The 19,631-nt window shown below is 39.7% G+C and overlaps 1 protein-coding gene across 1 annotated transcript in view; it reads left to right on the top strand.

Moving 5' to 3' along the window:
* SLC9C2 (solute carrier family 9 member C2 (putative)) overlaps nucleotides 1-19,631 on the top strand; it is a 107,851-nt gene that overhangs the window by 31,541 nt on the left and 56,679 nt on the right. Inside the window, 2 exon segments of the mRNA XM_017866919.1 lie at nucleotides 14,648-14,816; nucleotides 17,341-17,422. Coding sequence (XP_017722408.1) covers nucleotides 14,648-14,816; nucleotides 17,341-17,422 — 251 coding nt within the window.

The raw sequence follows: 19,631 nt of genomic DNA, 5'->3' as shown, positions 1-19,631 counted from the left end.
CTAGAGTCACTCAACTCATAAGAGCAAAGTTGGGATTTAAACATGACTCCGTGAGCATCCTTATTCAAGGATGCCATTGCCCACTGATGGTAGTTATGTCTTCCATAAGAACTTATGACAATGTTTCCAAAAACACTGTCATTTTCACTCAGGATGGTGGCCAAGGTAGCTTGTCTTATAGTATGTTCCCATGGAAACTTGAGTCTGCTGACTCAAGGCACTGCATGCAACTCAGATTGTCACTCTCACACAGAAGGCTATGTATACAGCCCTGAGTCCCACCCCTATCCCCCACCGCATCAGAGTGGGGCCTAAATTGGTGCCTGCCTGCTGTTCCCATGCAGCTGTGAAATCAGTAGCCATCTTATCGTCTTTTCTCTGGCTCTCTGTCTGGACTCTTAAAAAATAGGTTTTAAGTTAGTCATTGCTCCCTAGTATAATTTAGGTGTTTATGTTTATTTCTGTGTCCAAATTCCATCTCCCACACTTGTTAGCTTTGTGACGATGTATGTGACTTTGGGTCATTACTTCATCTAAGTTTCAATTACTTATCTGTAGAATGGGCATAATAATAGATCATCTCAGAGGGCTGCTGTGAGGATTTAATTAGGTAATGCAAGTACGAGAATTTAGCACCATGCCTGGCACCTAGTAAATGCTCAGTGAAGTGAGTTTTTGCCATGATTGTGGCTATTCTTATTTTTTCAGGATAAGAGACAACTTTTGAAGCTTCAAAATAATGAAAGGATTCCCCAAAGAAATTATCAGTAGGTTTTAAAACAAAACATTATTAGTAAAACTAAAACATGAAAACAAACCACCACTGCATTTGTTAATTCTTTCAGCAGATATTTATCCAGCCCCTGCTAAATGTCAGGCATTGTTCCAGGCACTTAGGACACCTCAATGGATGAAATAGTCCCAAAATATGAAAATTTCTGCCATCATGGAGTTTACGATGTCACTGAGGTTTTCAGAAAAAAACCCCAAATCATGTTAAATAATGAATATAATATATTAGAAAATAATGAAGACTATGAAAATAAATAAAGCATGGTGAGGAAGTTGGTTGTGCTAGCACTAGATGGCAAGCTGCAATCCAAACCCGGTGGGCAGGGTAGGCCTCAATGAGAAAGTGACATTTGAGTAAAGATATGAAAGAGGTGAGGGAGCCAGGCAGATGCAGGAGGAAAGACTCATAATTGTATATGCCCTAAGGGAGGGGCCAGCCTGGTATGTGCAATAAACAGCAGGGAGGCCTTGGTCACTGAAACAGAGAGGGGAGAGCAGGAGATGAAGATAGAGAGGTAAGTATGAAAAAAAGTAAGAGAAAGAACCCATATATGAAAGAACCCATATATGCCTTTGTGAGTTAAGAAAACACCTGGGAGGATGTACATCAGGCCCTTAAGAGTGGTTACTTTCATTTGGGGCATGGGATTTGTGAAGGGGAACAAAGTCAGGGCATTTTAGCTTTTAAAATGTTTACTGAGGATGGAGCAAGATGGCAGAATAGAAGGCTCCACTGATCATCCCTCTCACCCCCCCTCAGGAACACCACATTTTAACAACTATCCGCACACAAAAAAGCACCTTCATAAGAACCAAAAATCAAGTGAGCGATCCCAGTACCTACTTTAAAATTCATATTGCAGAAAGAGGCACTAAAGAGGTAGGAAAAACAGTCATGGATTGCTGACACCACCCCTCCCCTGTCCTCCCCCGACAAAGCAGCTGTGTGGTGCAGAGAGAGAATCTGTGCACTTGGAGAAGGGAGACCACAGCAACTGGGGGAGTTTGCATTGAACTTAGTGCTGCCCTGTAACAGTGGAAAGCAAAACTGTACTGAACTCAGCCAGCACCTGCCCACAGAGGGAATATTTAGACCAGTCCTAGCCGGAGGGCAAGTGCCCATTCCAGTGGCAGGAACTTGAGTTTCTCGGCAAGCTTGCCACTGTGGGCTAAAGTGCTCTGGGTTACTAAGTGAACTTGGAAGGCAGTCTAGGATACAAGGACTGCAATTCTTAGGCAAGTCCTGATGCTGTTCTGGCTCAGAGTCAGTGGACCGGGGCAGTGCGTGACCTAGTGAGGCAGCAGACAGGGTGACTGGGGGAATGTTTGTGCCACCCATCCTACAACCTCAGGCAGCGCAGCTCAGAACAATGAAAGTGACTCCTTCCTTCTGCTTGAGGAGAGGAGAGCGAAGAGTAAAGAGAACTTCGTCCTGCATCTTGGATACCAGCTCAACCACAGCAGAATAGGGCACTGGGCAGAGTTGTGAGGCCCCCAGTTCAGGCTCTAGTTCCCGGACAACATTTCTAGACACACTCTGGGTCAGAAGAGAAACTGCTATCTTGAAGGGAAAGACCCAGACCTGGCAGGATTCATCACCTGCTGACTAAAGAGCCCTCGGGCCTTGAGTAAATACAGCAATACACAGGTAGTATGCTGTGGGCCTTGGGTGAGACTCAGATGTGCTGGCCTCAGGTACCAGCTTGGCCACAGTGGGGCAGAGCACCAAGTAGGCTTTTGGGGTCCCCAAGACCAGGTTTAGGCTCTTGGACAGCATTCTTGAACTCGTCCTGAGCGAGAGGGGAGACCTCTGCTCTGAAGGGTGAGTCTCAGGCCTGACAGCATTCATTACAAGTTGGCTGAAGAGCCCTTGGGCCTTAAGTGAACATGGGTGGTGGTGTGGCAGAAATCCCAGGGGACTGGTGGTAGTGGTGGCCATGGGGAAAGGCTTTCCTGCCTGTGGAAAAAGGAGGAAAAAGCGGGAAGAACTTTGTCTTGTGGTTTGAATACCAGCTTAATCACAATAGAATAGAACACCAGGCAGATTTCTAAGGCTTTTCACACTATTTTTTTATTTTTTATTTCTTTTTGAGACAGGGTCTTGCCATGTTGCCCAGGCTGGTCTTGAACTCCTGGGCTCAAGCAATTCTCCTGAATTGCTTGAGAAGAAAGAATTAGTCAGCTTGAAGACAGACTATTTGAGAATACACAGTCAGAGGACACAAAAGAAAAAAGAATAAAAAAGAATGCGGCACACCTACTAGATCTAAGAAATAACCTCAAAAGGGCACATCTAAGTGTTATTGGCCTTAAAGAGGAGGTAGAGAAGGAGATGGGGTAGAAAGTTTATTCAAAATGATAATATCAGAGAACCTCCCAAACCAAGAGAAAGATATCAATATTCAAGTACAAGAAGGTTGTATGCCAAGCAGATTTAACCCAAAGAATGCTACCTCAAGGCATTATACTAATCAAACTCCCAAAGATCATGGTTAAAGAAAGGACCCTAAAAGCAGAAAAGAAACAACTTATAATGAAGCACCAATCAAGCAGAAATTCTAGAGTAAAAAATGCAAGTGACATACAGAGGAATGCATTAGTCTCTCTTAATAGCAGAACTGATCAAGCAGAAGAAAGAATTAGTGAGCCTGAAGACAGGCTATTTGAAAATATGCAGTCAGAGGAGATAAAAGGCAAAAGTCAGGCAGCAGACTTTTTGGTGGAAACCTTACAGACCAGGAGAGAGTGGCATGACATATTTAAAGTGCTGAAGGAAAATAACTTTTACCCAAGAATAGTGTATCTGCGAAAATATCCTTCAAACGTGAAGGAGAAATGAAGACTTTCCCAGACAAACAAAAGCTGAGGGATTTCATCAACATCAGACCTGTCTTAGAAGAAATGCTAAAGGGAGTTTTTCAATCTGAAAGAAAAGGATGTTAATGAGCAATAAGAAATCATCAGAAGATATAAAACTCACTGGTAATAGTAGGTACACAGAAAAGCAAGGAATACTATGACACTATAATTGTGGTGGGTAAACTACTCATATTTTGAATAGAAAGACTAAAAGATGAACCTATCAAACATAGTAATTTCAACAAATTTTCAGGACATAGACTTACTGGTAATAGTGGGTACATGGAAAATCACAGGCTATTATAACACTGTCTGGCAATTCCTCAAAGAACTAAAAGAGGAACCGCCATTTGGCCCAGCAATCTCACTACTGGGTATATACCCAGAGGAATATAAATCATTTTACTATAAAGACACATGAATGTGAATGTTCATTGCAGCACTATTCACAATAGCAAAAGCATAGAATTAACCTAAATGCCCATCAATGCCAGACTGGATAAAGAAAATGTAATACATATACACCATGGAATACTATGCAGCCATAAAAAAGACTGAGCTCATGTCTTTTGTGGAACATGGACAGAGTTGGAGGCTATTATCCTTAGCAAACTAACACAGGAACAGAAAACCAAACACTACATATTATCACTTACAAGTGGAGGCTAAATGGTAAGAACTTATGAACACAAAGAAAGAAACAACAGACACTGAGATCTACTTGAGGTGGGAGGATGAAAGGAGGGAGAGGAGCAGAAAAAATAACTATTAGGTACTGGGCTTAATACCTTCATGATGAAATAACAGGTACAACAAACCCCTGTGACACGTGTTTACCTATGTAACAAACCTTCACATGTACTCCCAAACCTAAAATAAAAGATTAAAAAAACCCTGTAATTGTGGTGTGTAAACTCCTAAGTAGAAATGCAAAATGACAAACTACATTTGTCGTAGTTGTTGTAATTACTACAACTTTTCAAGACATAGTACATACAATAAGACATAAAGAAACAACAAAAAGTTAAATAGCGGGGGGGTAAAGTCAAAGTGTATCATTTTTGTCAGTTTTCTTTTTGCCTATTTCTTCGTTTATGCAATTAGTGTTAAGTGTCATCAATTTTAAATGATGGGTTATAAGATAGTATTTACCAGCCTCGTGGTAACCTTAAAGTAAAAAATACAACAAATACACAAAAAATTAAATGCCATAAATTAATCATACTGCCAGTGAAAATTACCTTCATTGAAAGGGCTGGAAGGAATGAAAGAAGAAAGAGAAGACCACAAAACAACCAGAAAGCAAATAACAAAATAGTAGCAGTAAGTCCTTACTTATCAATAATAATATTGAACGTAAATGGACTAAACTCTCCAATCAAAAGACAGAGTGGCTGAATTAATAATAAGAAAACAAGACCCAATGATCTGTTGTCTCCAAGAAAAACACTTCACCTATAAAGATACACAAAGACTGACAATAAAGGGATGGAAAAGGACATCCCATGCCAGTGGAAACCAAAAAAGAGCAAGAGTAGCTGTACTTACATCAGACAAAATACATTTCAAGACAAAAACTGTAAGAAGAGACAAGGTCATTATATAATGATAAAGGAATCAATTCAGCAAGATGGTATGATAGTTTTAAATATATATGCACCCAACACTGGAGCACCCAGATAAAACAAATATTATTAGCACCAAAGAGAGAGAAACTTCAATGCAATAATAACTGAGACTTCAACACCCCACTTTCAGCATTGGACAGATCTTCCAGACAAAAATATTAACAAAGAAACATTGGACTTAATTTGCACCATGGAACAAATACACCTAACAGATACTTACAGAACATTTTGTCCAAGAGCTGCAGAATACACATTTTTCTACTCAGCACATGGATCATTCTGAAGGATAGACCATATATTAGGTCATGAAACAAGTCTTAAAATGTTAAAGAAAAAAAACAAAAAACCGAAATAACACCAAATAAAAACCATATCTGAGAGACCCACCCACAGCTAGTACCATACTGAATGCAGGAAAACTGAAAGCCTTCCTCTAAGATCCGGAGCATGACAAGGATGCCCACTTTCTTTACTGTTATTCAATATACTGTTGGAAGTCCTAGCTAGAGCAATCAGACAAGAGAAAGAAATATGGGGCGCCCAAATTGGAAAGGAAGAAATCAAATTATCCTTGTTTGCATGTGATACAATCTTATATTTGGAAAAACCTAAAGGCCAAAAAATTAAAACTGATAAACAAATTATCAGTTTATCATTAGAACTGATAAACAAATTCAGTAAAGTTGCAGGATATAAAATCAGCATACAAAAATCAGTAGCATTTCTATATGCCAACAGTGAACACTGTGAAAAGAAATTAAAAAGTAATCCCATTTATAATAGCCGCAAATAAAATCAAATACCTAAGAATTAACTTAGCCAAAGAAGTGAAAGATCTCTACAATGAGAATTATAAAATGCTGATGCATAAAACTGGAGAGGATACACAGAAATGGAAAGACATTCCATGTTCATGAATTGGAAGGATCAATATTGTTAAAATGTCCATACTATCTAAAATGATCTATAGATTCAATGCAACCTCTGTTAAAATACCAATGCCATTCTTCACAGAAATAGGAAAAATAATTCTAAAATTTATGTGACAACACAAAAGACCCAGAATAACCAAAGATATCCTGAGCAAAATAAATAAATAAATAAATAAATAAATAAATAAATAAATAAAACTGGAGGAATCACATTACTTCAAATTATACTACAGAGCTATAGTAATGAAAGCGGCATTGGAATGGCATAAAAACAGACAGACCAATGGAACAGAAAAGAGAACCCAGAAATAAATCCATATGTCTACAGTGAACTCTTTTTTGACAAAGGTGACAAGAATGTATATTGGAGAAAGAACAGTCTCTTCAATAAATGGTGCTGGGAAAACTGGATATCCATACGCAAGGGAATGAAACTAGGCCCCTAACTCTCATCATAGGCACAAATCAAATTAAAATGGATTAAATAGGTAAATCTAAGACTATAACCTATGAAACTACTGCAAGAAAACATTGGGGAAACCCTCTAGGACACTGGTCAGGGCATAGATTTCTTGAGGAATAATCCACAAGCACAGGCAATCAAAGAAAAAAATGGACAAATGAGATAACATAAGTTAAAAAGCTTCTATATAGTAAAGGAAACAATCAACAAATTGAAGAGACAACCCACAGAATGGGAGGAAACCACCCACCTGTGCAGTGGTGCGTGCCTGTAGTCCCAGCTACTCGGGGGGCTAAGGCAGGAGAATCGCTTGAAAAACCCGGGAGGCAGAGGTTGCAGTGAACTGAGATCGCACCACTGCACTCCAACCTGGGCAACAGAGTGAGACTTTGTCTCAAAAAAAAAAAAAAAAAAAAAAAAAAGAAAAGAAAAGAAAAGAAAGAAAGAAAAGAAAAGAAAAAATAAAAACAAAAAGAAAACTACCCATCTGATGAGAGTTTCATAACCGGAATATATAAGGAGCTCAAACAAGTCAATAGGAAAAAATATAAAATCTGATTAAAATTGGGCAAAAGATCTGAGTAGACATTTCTCTAAAGAAGACATACAGATGGCAAACAGATATATGAAAACATGCCCAACATCATTGATCATCAGGGAAATGCAACTCAAAACTACAATAAGATATCATCTCATCCCAGTTAAAATGGCTTATATCCAAAAGACAGGCAATAACAAATCCTGGTGAGGATGTGGAGAAAAGGGAACTCTCATACACTGTTGGTGGGAATGTAAATTAGTACAATCACTACAAAGAATATTTTGGAGGTTCCTCAAAAAACTAAACACAGAGTTATCATATGATTCAGCAATCACATTGCTGCATATATACCCCAAATAAAGGAAATCAGTATATCAAAGAGGTATCTGCACTCCTATGTTAATTGCAGCACTATTCACGATAACCAAGATTTGGAAGCAACCTAAGTGTCCATTAACAGATGAATGGGTAAAGAAAATGTGGTACTTATACACAATGGAATACTATTTAGTCATAAAAAGGAATGAGATCCTGTCATTTGCAACAATATGGAAAGAACTGGAGGTCATTATGTTAAGTGAAATAAGCCAGGCACAGAAAGACAAATTTCACATGTTTTCACTTATTTGTGGGATGTATAAGTTAAAACAATTGAACTCATGGGGGTAGAGAGTTCATGGGGGGTTACCAGAGGCTGGGAAGGGTAGTAGGGGGATAAGGGGGAAAGTAAGGATGGTTAACAGGTATGAAAAATAGAAGGAATGAGTAAGACCTAGTATTTGATGGCACAACAGGGTGACTATAGTTGATAATAATTTAATTGTACAATTAAAAATAACTAAGAGAGTCTAATTGGATTATCTGTAACACAAAGGATAAATGCTTGAGGGCATGGATACTGCATTTAGCATGATGTCATTATTATGCATTGCATGCCCTGTATCAAATATCTCACGTACCCATTAAATACACACACCTACTCTGTACCCACAAAAGTTAAAATTAAAAAATTTTCATATACTTTTACTATTTGAGTTTTTTTTCAGTATTCATGTGTTGTTTTATCATTTAAAACCAAGATAAAGTAACTAGATTGGCCTTGCCTTCTCTTCCCAGTTCTTCCTGGAGTTGGGAAAAGCTGGGTTGAGGGGGCATTTAAAAAATAATAAACATTATGGAGGATATGACAAGTTCATAAAAGAAGAAATACTAATGGCTAAAACATGTTTAAGTTTTAAACCCACTAGAAATTTTTAAAAATAAAATGAAAAGTGGTAAAATCAGTGGTTCCTAAAATTCATGCATTCAGCCCTGTGAGAGTGTGATAAAGACCCTGTGAAACAGTGGCCCTGCCCCCCTCATCAGCCGGCTCAAAGGACCCTCTGCTGCTTGCTCTCTTCACTCCAAACATGTGTGACAAAGTTCCTCAGATACTTGTTCCTTCAGGTCCTTCCATAGCTGTCCTCTGGCTGTCCTTCATCCTGGCCCCTGGTACTTTCAGATTACAGGACAAACCATCCTTCCTCAGGGAAAGCCTCCATGCTTCTGGTCCCTGCCGTCCACCTCCACCAGGGGAGGCACTGCTCTCCCACACTCTTTGTCACTGTGTAGTTCTCCCTTTAGCACTCCCTGCAAGTATTATAGAACACTTGCTTGTATAGTTAATGATTTAATGTTTGTATTCCACTTGTAAGACTGTGATTTAAAATGTGGAGTGGACAATGTGCTCATCAAATTATATATGCTAAATATGTGCAGATTTCTGTATACCAATGAAGCTGTTAAATTTTTAAAAAAATCTGGATGATGATTTTTTTCAAAGTGTTTTCATTGTAGTCATATTCATAGAGATGAAAAATTAGAAAGAATCCAAAGGTCCTGAGGGGTGTGAATTATGGAAAAGAAAATATTGCACTTTCCATTTGTAAAATCACTTACCCTTGATGTGTATATTTTTAAGATTAATAGAAAATCGTTCCTAATCTGTTAAGCTCCACTATGTAGAAAATGTTTAAAGAATATTTAAAATTAATAATCTTGGAAGGTAGACTGAAAGTTAAAATTTGTGAGATTGCTTGCATTTTGATAATCAGAAAATAAACATTATGAAACTCATTAAAAGATATTTTTAAAAATTCAGACCTCAGAATTTCACTTTGATGAAGTACAAAATTAGAAAAAACAAGTATAAATGATTTCCACCTTGACAAAGATTAATTTGGCCTCTTTGATGTTGCAGTCAACACTTCTAGGGAGCTCTGAATTTTTTTCAATAGTCATTGGGCACAGGGGCTAGTTTCTGACTTGAACGATGACCTTAATGAATTTTTTTCCCTATAGAGTTGTAATGGGCATATAACTTAATTCCTATTAAAATGGTGCCCAGATTTTTAGTACTCAAAAAAATGAAATTTTATTTCTTTTTTTTTTTGTGAGACGGAGTGTCGCTTTGTCACCCGGCTGGAGTGCAGTGGCCGGATCTCAGCTCACTGCAAGCTCTGCCTCCCAGGTTTACGCCATTCTCCTGCCTCAGCCTCCCGAGTAGCTGGGACTACAGGCGCCCGCCACCTCGCCCGGCTAGTTTTTTGTATTTTTTAGTAGAGACGGGGTTTCACCATGTTAGCCAGGATGGTCTCGATCCCCTGACCTCCTGATCCGCCCATCTCGGCCTCCCAAAGTGCTGGGATTACAGGCTTGAGCCACCACGCCCGGCCGAAATTTTATTTCTAGAACTGGCTTTACTATATAGCTGTGAGCTGGATCCTGGTGGATTTAGTTTACATACAATCAGGTAAATTCATTCCAATCTAGTAACTTTCCAGGTCAGTTCAGGATTATTAGATTAGTTACAGTCGTGTGTGTGTGTGTGTGTGTGTGTGTGTGTGTGTCCTTTATGTGATTGGTCAGTCCTTGGGGGAATGGGTGGGAGTGGCTGATCTTTTTCATGTGTGATTGGCCAGTGGTGGTGACAATGGAAGGGACCAGTGATGTTCATTTTATCTGGTCAAGCCTGTTCTGGGACCAGTTGCTCATGTCCTTGAAGGCTGTCGCCTGGACAGGGGCTCTAGTCCAGACTTTGTTGTATCTACGTCCCTCAGGTTAGTCATACTCCTGAGGGACTGTCAGACTTCCCATCCATACTCCATTCATCAGCAGGACCCCACATTTCTCTGACCAGCTTCCCCCAGTGTGAAGAGCTGGAACTAAGGGTAGAATAGAGACACTGTCTCCTATCAACTCTTTAGTCTGAGATCAGAGGATGCTGATTCAGCTAATTCTCCTTTCAGGTCTTGGTTGTACAACTATGCAAACTTGCCTTAAAAATAAGTAGTCTTTCAGCTCAGAAGCCAAACAACATGGTACATTTTTTTCCCTGGTCTCTGGTGACATCCCTTACCCCCAGCTCCATCCCAGGCAAACAGCAACCCCACGTCTCTTTCTCTAAAAAGGAGTGACCGTGACCATGTAAATACAATAGGACTTGCTGTTTGAAGTCTCAAGGTTCACAGAGATGCATAAAACACAGTACCTTTCCTCAAGAAGTTTAAAATCTAGTTGGAGGGATAAAATAAATATGTAAATAACTGTGACATAAGGAAAGATAAGCTTCATATAGGAGGCTTAAGAAATATGTTATGGGGCCAGGCACAGTGGCTCACACATGTAATCCCAGCACTTAGGGAGGCCAAGGCGGGTGGATCATGTGAGGTCAAGAGTTCAAGACCAGCCTGGCCAACATGGTGAAACCCTGTTTCTACTAAAATACAAAGATTAGCTTGGTGCGGTGGCACATGCCTGTAATCCCACCTACTTGGAAGGCTGAAGCAGGAGAATCTCTTGAACCTGGGAGACAGAGGTTGCAGTGAGCCAAGATTACTCCACTGCACTCCAGCCTGGGTTATAGAGCGTGACTCTGTCTAAAAAAAGATAAAAATAAAAAAGAGAAAGAAAGAAAGAAAGAAAAGAAAGAAGGAAAGAAAGAAAGAAAAAGAGAAGAAAGAAAGAAGGAAAGAAAAGAAAAGAAAGAAAGAAAAAGAGAAAGAAAGAAAGATAGAAAAGGAACAAGAAACGTGTTATGAGGCTTCATAGCTAGCTGAGGGGTTCTGTGGAATGCCTGCCCTGTGCTAGATTTACAAATTCGAAGGAGTCATAGATTGGGTTTCCTGGGAGCAGAATCTGAGAGGGAGGGTTAGGAGGGTTGGGAGAGTTGTTGGCAAAAGGTTTATTGGGCAAGTGTGGAAGGCAGAATTGGGCAAGGGGAGAAGCTGACCCACAGCACAGTTTCATCCAAGGCTCCCCTGAGCTATGGGAAACTGTGGAGCTGGAAGGGCCCTTCAGAGTCATCCCACACTGAGATAAGGGAACAGGCCTTTGTATCTTCATAATGCAGTCATTGGCCAAGGGCTATCCCTTGAGAGGCAACAACTTTGAGGAGGGCAAGTCCCTGTGGCCCAGAGCAATGTGCAGTGAGAGGCAGAGCCATGCAGGCCCATTTAAATCCTCAAATTCCTACCAGTTGGAGGATGGGCTGTCAGCCCCGAAAAGGATGTCTAAATGGAACACCACAATATCCACTATAAAAGGAGTGCTGTTCCTGCAATATATGAATGTGTTTTCTTTTTCGTATTATACTTCTTTACGTATGGCCTTCCTTCTATTCAGCTAAAAAAGATTAAGAATTTATGATGAAATTCCAAAATACAGAGTTTATATGTAGCTCTTGATTTCTGAGTATTTTTGAGACCACACAATGAGACAACAGTTCTGAAAGCCAGGCTTTGCTGAAGAAGAGAAGACTTTGTTAAATTCTGAAAATATCCTTTTTTCATATCAAGAGACAAGCTTGGTAGATTCAGGTTACATAATTTTCTTTTATGCCATGGTGAAGATAATGGAGGCTATGACAAACAGGAAGGGGAAGTAGAACATTGCTGATTATAGAGGGGGTTGAGACCAGGGTAAGGACACTGCTCCACTCCCATCACATCCCCACCTGTACCTCCGGTTTGGAATTCTGAGAAAATACAGCCTCCTAGAGTGACATGGGCCTAAGGCTACTGAGCAGAAATGGTAAGTAGACAATAGGCCTGAGATAGTACTTTTGATCCTTAATCTGTTTCTGACATGGAAGAAATCTGAAGTTCTTTCCTCCTCTGTGGTGAATTCAGAAGATATTTGGTGAGTTTGCCAGAAAGGTCACCAAAGTGACCCCAAGTCGGAGGGCTGCATGGGAGACCATTCAAACCTAGGGTCGAATGGGAGTGGCAGCAGACCTCAAGGGATCTGCAGTGCTGGGATGGTGGTGGTGGTCATTTAATTGGTAGAGGAGACAGGTCATCCGAGCAATTACCATGCATTGGCCTTACTGAAAAAAATAGACCAAGAATACTTCCCAGTAGATGTCTCAAGAACAGGGGCCAAAGGCCAAACACAAGTAACACAAGTCACCTAAATCGATAGATGTTCTCTGCAAGCCTTTCCCTGATGCCACGAGTTATGTGAGTTTCCAGACCCTGTCCTGGGAAGGCAGGGCAGGGGGAGCATCTTGGAAAACAGGACAAACTGCTCTTTAGAGGGAAATTTGAATTGACTGTTTGTATAGGCAAGATCAAGTTATACCCAAAGAATGTTTAAACTAGAAAAGACTAAGTTATTCCATTTGAAAGTTAAGATTTCGTTCTGCCATGAGAGCTCATGTGTAAGTTGAGATTGGTCATAAAGAAAGAAACATGGCTTTAGCACACTGTTTGACTCAGGTATACATCCATTATCTCATTTCATCTTCATAACAACACTAGGAGATAAGAGTTATCATCTCCAATTATTTATCTCTGTTATTTTCTACATTTTGAAGAAATCGTACCCCAGAAAAGCAAAGGACCTTTTCCAAGGTCAAACGGCCAGTGAGTGCCAGAGATCTTGCTGAACTGATGGTTCCACGTCACCAGAGGAAAGGCTTTAATGGAGGGAATTATCCTTAAGTTGACCCTTGACGTGTGTGGGGGTTTTCTGTAAAGACTGGAGAAAAATATTTCAGAGAGGATGAGCCAAGATAAAGAAATGGGAATACATGAACATAATAAGCATTGCTGATTGAATAATTTTTATGGATATGTATGTATCATATATAGTTATAATTATGTATTGATTATGTATTGAGTGCTGACCACATGCAAAGCATCATTCTAAGCCCTGAGTAAATTGCCTCATTTAACTGAATTACCACAATAATCCTTTGAGGCAAGTACAATTGTTATTATCTTCATTTTACAGATGAAGAAGCTGAGACACAGAGAGATTAAATAACTTACTTACGTAGTTATGCAGTTAGTAAAAGGCAAGCCTAGATTTCACACAGGTAGGCTGACTTCAGAGTATTTGCTATTCTGCCTCCCTGTTTTTGATATCAGGAAATGACATAAGTTGTTTCTATTTTGGTTGGACTCTGATATTTTAGGGAAAGGTTATTTAGTAAGGCTGAAAAGGTTGGTAAGAGTCACGTTGCAAAAGGCTCGCATGCAAGGCAGAGGAGTTTGCCCAAATAATTTTATACATTATAGGTGGTAATTGTAGATTTTCTGTTTCTCAATGACTGGAATTCTGTAAATTGACTTGTGCAATTGTAGCTGATCAACTGATACACAATAGTTTTTTGAGGCTAAGAACATATCTGCTTTCACTTTTGCTGAAATTTCATTTGTTCTAAATTATCTGAAGTACAGTATTGATATTCTCTCAGGGCCAGTCCCTTAATGATAGATTTTAAATTTTGGCACAGGGTCCTATAGAAAAGTAATCTGGAGAGCAAGAAGGTGGCTCACGTCTGTAACTCACTAAATAACCTTTGGCTCACTAAATAACCTTTCCCTAAAATATCAGAGTCCAATCAAAATAGAAACAACTTATGTCATTTCCTGATATCAAAAACAGGGAGCCACACAATTAAAATTATTTGTGTGACATTTAGCTTATGATTCTTGTGGGAGCTCAATAGACATTTGGTTGGGTTAAGTTTATTAATGTGTCTAAAATAATTTTACATTTGAGTCATGATCTGCACATGCCCCCACTGTAATTTTGAATCCAGTCGTGTATGGCTTTTCAGGAGTAGATGAGCTTGTTAGCATTCTTAGAAGAGGCTTCCCTGTGAGAATTTACTACCCAAATCCAAACATTATACAGTAGTGTTGATAATTCCTTATATTTGTTTAGAAGTTCTAGCATTATTTTTCAAGACTTGAGTGTCATGTGCAAAATTTAAATAGTAGATTTGGTTAGTCCGAGAAAATTGGAAGGACGTAACAATACATTGCATTGTTTTTTTCTTTCCTGAAAATTTTTATATTGAATTTACTATTTAGTACATGCTTTCAACTATGAATAACATTAATAAACAAGATGTGATTTATTTTTAATGTTTCCCTCTCCACAGGTTGCTTACTATTTTGTTAGTGAGCCCTATTTTGATGCATTCAAGTTATGAATATAATTGGCGATGGGGAGTTGTAATCACGTGGTCTGGAATTAAAGGAGTTTTTAATTTACTCTTGGCTCCTGATATTTATAATCTTGCTGAACAGAAAGTGGAAGTACCAGAAATGGTAGGAAAGATCATATCTCATGATTATTCGTATTTGTCATTTTTACTTATCTTGCCCACTTGTCAGAGAACCCAGTAATAAAGTTCACCAGCTTTGAATTAGATTTTTTAAATGCATTATTTTAAGTAGAAAGGAACAGATTAGAACGTTATTTATGTTGAGAATGTGAAAGGGACCAAGTCATGGGGTAGTTATGGATGTGGTATTAGATACACTGGGGCTTTGATCTGGACTCCACCATTCACAGGCTGGGTGATCTTGAGGAAGTTCCCCAGCCTTGCTGAGCTTCAACTTTTAGTTGAGAATTGAGATCATGCTCAATAAAATACCAGACACTTAATAAATGCTCAATAAATGTTATTGAATACACAAATGCTATTTTCTTTTCTTTTTTTTTTTTTTTTTTTTTTTTTTTGAGACAAGATCTTGCTCTGTCACCCAGGCTGGAGTGCAATGGTACGATCTTGGCTCACTTCAACCTCCGCCTCTCAGGTTTAAGCAATTCTCATGCTTCAGCTTCCCAAGTAGCTGGGATTACAGGTGTGTACAACCACATCTGGATTATTATTATTATTATTGGTATTTTTAGTAGAGACAGGGTTTTGCCATGTTGACCAGGCCGGTCTCGAACTCCTGGCCTCAGGTGATCCACCCATCTCGGCCTCCACTCAAAGTGCTGGGATTACAGACGTGAGCCACCAGGCCTGAGTACAAATACTATTTTTCAATAGCTGCCAGAAAGCATGAAAATACAATACTCTTGTCAAGAGCATTTTAATCCTTATAGTTCTTAGAACAAAAACTGAAATGCTAGGTAAGAATACCAAGGTAAGAAATATTTTATACATTTTTAAATTAAGGGTCTAGTTAGATTTATGTCTTTAGGGCTAATTTTAAAAAAATTTATTTCTCGAAAAATTCTGGGCAAAGACTCCATTATCTGTAGCACAAAACAAAACGATTTCCTTTCCACTCTTTCTCAAAGCCTTTCCCCATGGGTTAACTGGTGGATTTCTGGGGAGTCTGGTGGTGGCTGCATCTGACAGTCCAGGCAAGATTCAAAGAGCCCAGTGCAACTGCTGGCCGTGTACTTTGTCATTTGTGACAGCACTGTGAGCTAGCTAGAGAAGTTTCCAGAAGCTGCTAGAAATCTCCAGGATCAGCCTCTCATTACCTTCTAATAAGATAAATCCCAAATCTGTTTCTGGGAGGGGGAAAACCTCTTGAATGATATGAGCTCAAGAGCACTGACTCATCTACCAAGGAATCTGGAGGTTGATGTACAGAGTTTGTCGCTATTGTCCAATTTCCATCCCAGAACTTCTTTACTATTTTGCTGCTGTCCCAAAGGCCCAAGGAATACAGTATTTAATACCTTCTTTTTGGGAGCAACTATTGACCTCTCCATCTTGCATGTAGAGAAATCCAATCAGAGTAGCCTTCTGTATGTAGCAGAAGAGGGAAAGACCTCAGGTGCCCTAACTCCCCAAACAGGAAGTGCTATTTTTGATGGAGTATCATATTCATATTCCTCACCACATTTTTTTCTGAGGTTTTATATCCATGGGCCTGATCTGGGCATTAATTTTGAGTTCAAATAACCAGTGGTTTTGCAAAGACTTTGGTTCTTTCCATGCTCCAAAAGAAAAGTAAAATAATCAACATTACAGCTCCTTCGATTCTCTTTTATGCAAGGAATTGGCCTAAAACCAAGTCAATGAGAAGTTAACTAGCACCTGGGCATCATTTTACAGTGTTTCTTAGTTTTGTCTGGTGTTAAGAGTCCCATTGCTTCCACCCTAGACCTACAGAATCACAACCCACAGCGGGAGTCAGTAGGTTTAACAAGCACTTCAGGTGATTGTTATTAGTTAAGCGTGGGAGACACTGGAGGAGAAATTACTATTAACTCCTCTTTTCAGTGAAGGATGCTGTGGCTCAGAGTGATGGTTAAATTAACTGGCCCCCAGTCACATGGCTAAGAAATGGCAAAGTCATGGCCTACAAATGTTAGTTATCTTTCTGCTTCCACACAGCACCTCTCCAGGCCTCACCACAGCTCCTGCCTTCTCCTTCAGAACCTCTGGTACAGCCGTAGTAAATGCTGGTGGCAGGCACATATCCCTCTGCTGCCCACAGTCACCACCGCCTGTGGCTGCTGGGCTTTCTCTCCACCCTGCAGTTTCCACAGCCATGCCTGGGATGGCTACCACTGTGCTGTCTTTGCATGACTGCTGACGGGAGTGGCAACTGTGGAGAGCTCCTCCCTCAGTGTCCTTAGCACAGAATCTCCAGTCTATTGTTTTCCTCGTTCAGATTGAAAATTAATGTCTGCCCCAGTGTAGTATGTTCAGGCAATGTCCACAAAACTGCCTTTTTGCCTTAACTGACTTGTCAGAAATAGGATTTTAAAATGTGGATTAAGATATTAATAGAATTTTGTTGGTGGCTAATTGAACAATGATTGCTGTTGGAGTACTTATTTAATATTTTGGTTCTAACTATTTATGTGCTTTGTTTTTAGTTTATACTCTATGTGCAAGTAATATCATTACTGACAATGGGAATAAATTCATACGTGATGACTCAGTCAGCCAGGAAGTTAGGTAAAGTATATGTCTCATTCATGAATTAGCTGGGGAGAATAATACAAACAGGTTATTGTTGGGTGTCATGGGCACGTTTCTCATGAAGCTCAAGGAATTGGTTTAGAAATTATTCATTTTTCATTTATTCATATATTTAGATGCATATTGCTTGGGGTATTGGTTCAGCCAGTTTAACAAAAGCCAGATGAACAGAGGCTTAAACAAGACAGAAGGGTTTTTTTCCCTCCACCAAAAAGTCCAGAAGTGTGAGATGGTTCTACTCTACAAGGTTGTTTAGAAATCCAAGTTCCTTTCGTTTGATTGCTCTTCCATGCCCTAGGGTGCTACTCTTGTCCACAGGGTAGAAGCCTGCTCACTACCACCATGTCTACAATCCAACCAACTAGAAAGGGGAAATGGTGGAGGAGGGGTGTGTGGCAATGGAGGGTAAGCAGCCTCCCTCTGTATATATCATTATCACTCACATTCCATTGGCCAGAACTTAGTCACATGGACACACATGGGCAAGGGAAGCTGGGAAATATCATCTTTCCCTGCTGGCGATGTGATCAGCCAAAGCTTAGAGATTCTATTGGCAGAAGGAAGAAAAAGAGAATGGATGTTGGGAGATAACAGCAGGCTCTGCTACAGTTGGTTATTTCTAAAAGGAATCTCAGGCCATTTATAATAAAATGCATAAATATAATAAAATAACAAATAGACATTCAGCAGAGAAATCCAGGATAAGATACTTGGTGGCAGTAGGGTCAACGAAGAGGGGAAAACTGGGGTGAGATTAGGCAAAGTCTTATAGCAGAGCCTTAGTATAGTTCAATATGCCATGGCCTGATCCTCAGCTTTGCTGCTACAGAGACCCGATTTTGTCCAGGTATTTAAAATTGATCAGACTACTGGAGATTTACATATCAGGCATAACTTGGACATATTGCAGGTTCAATTCCAGACCATATGACAAAGCAAATAATGCAACAAATATCACAATAAAGCAAGTCATACAAATTATATGGTTTCCCAGTGCATGTAAAAGTTGTGTTTACATTGTAATGTAGTCAATTATAATGCAAAAGCATGTGTTTAAGAAAACTATTTACATACCTTAATGAAAAAATGCTTTCTTGCTAAAAAATGCTAACAATCATCTGAGCCTTCAGCAATTCACAATCTTTTTGCTGGTGCAGGGTTGATAGCTGCTGACTGATCAGATCAGATCAGGGTGGTGGTTGCTGAAGATTGGGTGGCTATGGCAATTTCTTTAGGACAACAAAGAAGTTTGGCACATCAGCTGACCCTTCCATGAAAGATTTCTCTGTAGCATGCAGTGCTATTTGATAGCATTTTACATAGAGTAGAGCTTCCTTCAAAATTGGAGTCAATCCTCTCAAAACCTGTTGCCACTGCTTTAGAGACTAAATTTATAAAATATTCTAAATCCTTTGCTGTCCTTTCAACAATGTTCACAGCATCTTCACCAGGAGTAGATGCCATATCAAGAAAGCGCTTTGTTTACTCATCCATAAGAAGCAGCTCCTCATCCATGCAAATTTTATCCTGAGATTGCAGCAATTCAGTCACATGTTCAGGCTCTTTTTATTTATTTATTTATTTATTTTTGAGATGGAGTCTCACTCTGTCGCCCAGGCTGGAGTGCAGTGGCGCCATCTCGGCTCACTGCAAGCTCCACCTCCTAGGTTCACACCATTCTCCTGCCTCAGCCTCCTGAATAGCTGGGACTACAGGCGCCCGCCACCATGCCCAGATAATTTTTTTGTATTTTTAGTAGAGACGGGGTTTCACCGTGTTAGCCAGGATGGTCTGGATCTCCTGACCTCGTGATCCCCCCGCCTCGGCCTCCCAAAGTGCTGGGATTACAGGCGTGAGCCACTGCGCCTGGCCTCTACTTCTAATTCTAGTTCCCTTGCTATTTCCACCACATCTGCAGTTACTTTCTCCACTGAAGTCTTGAACCCCTCAAAGTCATCTGTGAAGGTTAAAATCAACTTCTTCCTGACTCCTATTAATGTTGAATTATGAATGCTCTTAATGGCACCTAGAATGGTGAATTCTTTCCATGAGGTTTATTATTGATTTTCCCCACATCCATCAGAGGAATCACAATCTATGACAACTGTAAAGCCTTACAAAATGTATTTATTAAATAATAAGACTTGAAAGTCAAAATGACTCCTTGGTACTTGGGCTGCAGAAT

This window comes from Rhinopithecus bieti, unplaced genomic scaffold, assembly GCF_001698545.2.
Source record: "Rhinopithecus bieti isolate Rb0 unplaced genomic scaffold, ASM169854v2 scaffold_1853, whole genome shotgun sequence".
Lineage (NCBI taxonomy): Eukaryota > Metazoa > Chordata > Mammalia > Primates > Cercopithecidae > Rhinopithecus > Rhinopithecus bieti.
This window is presented reverse-complemented; position numbering and strand designations above follow the sequence as displayed.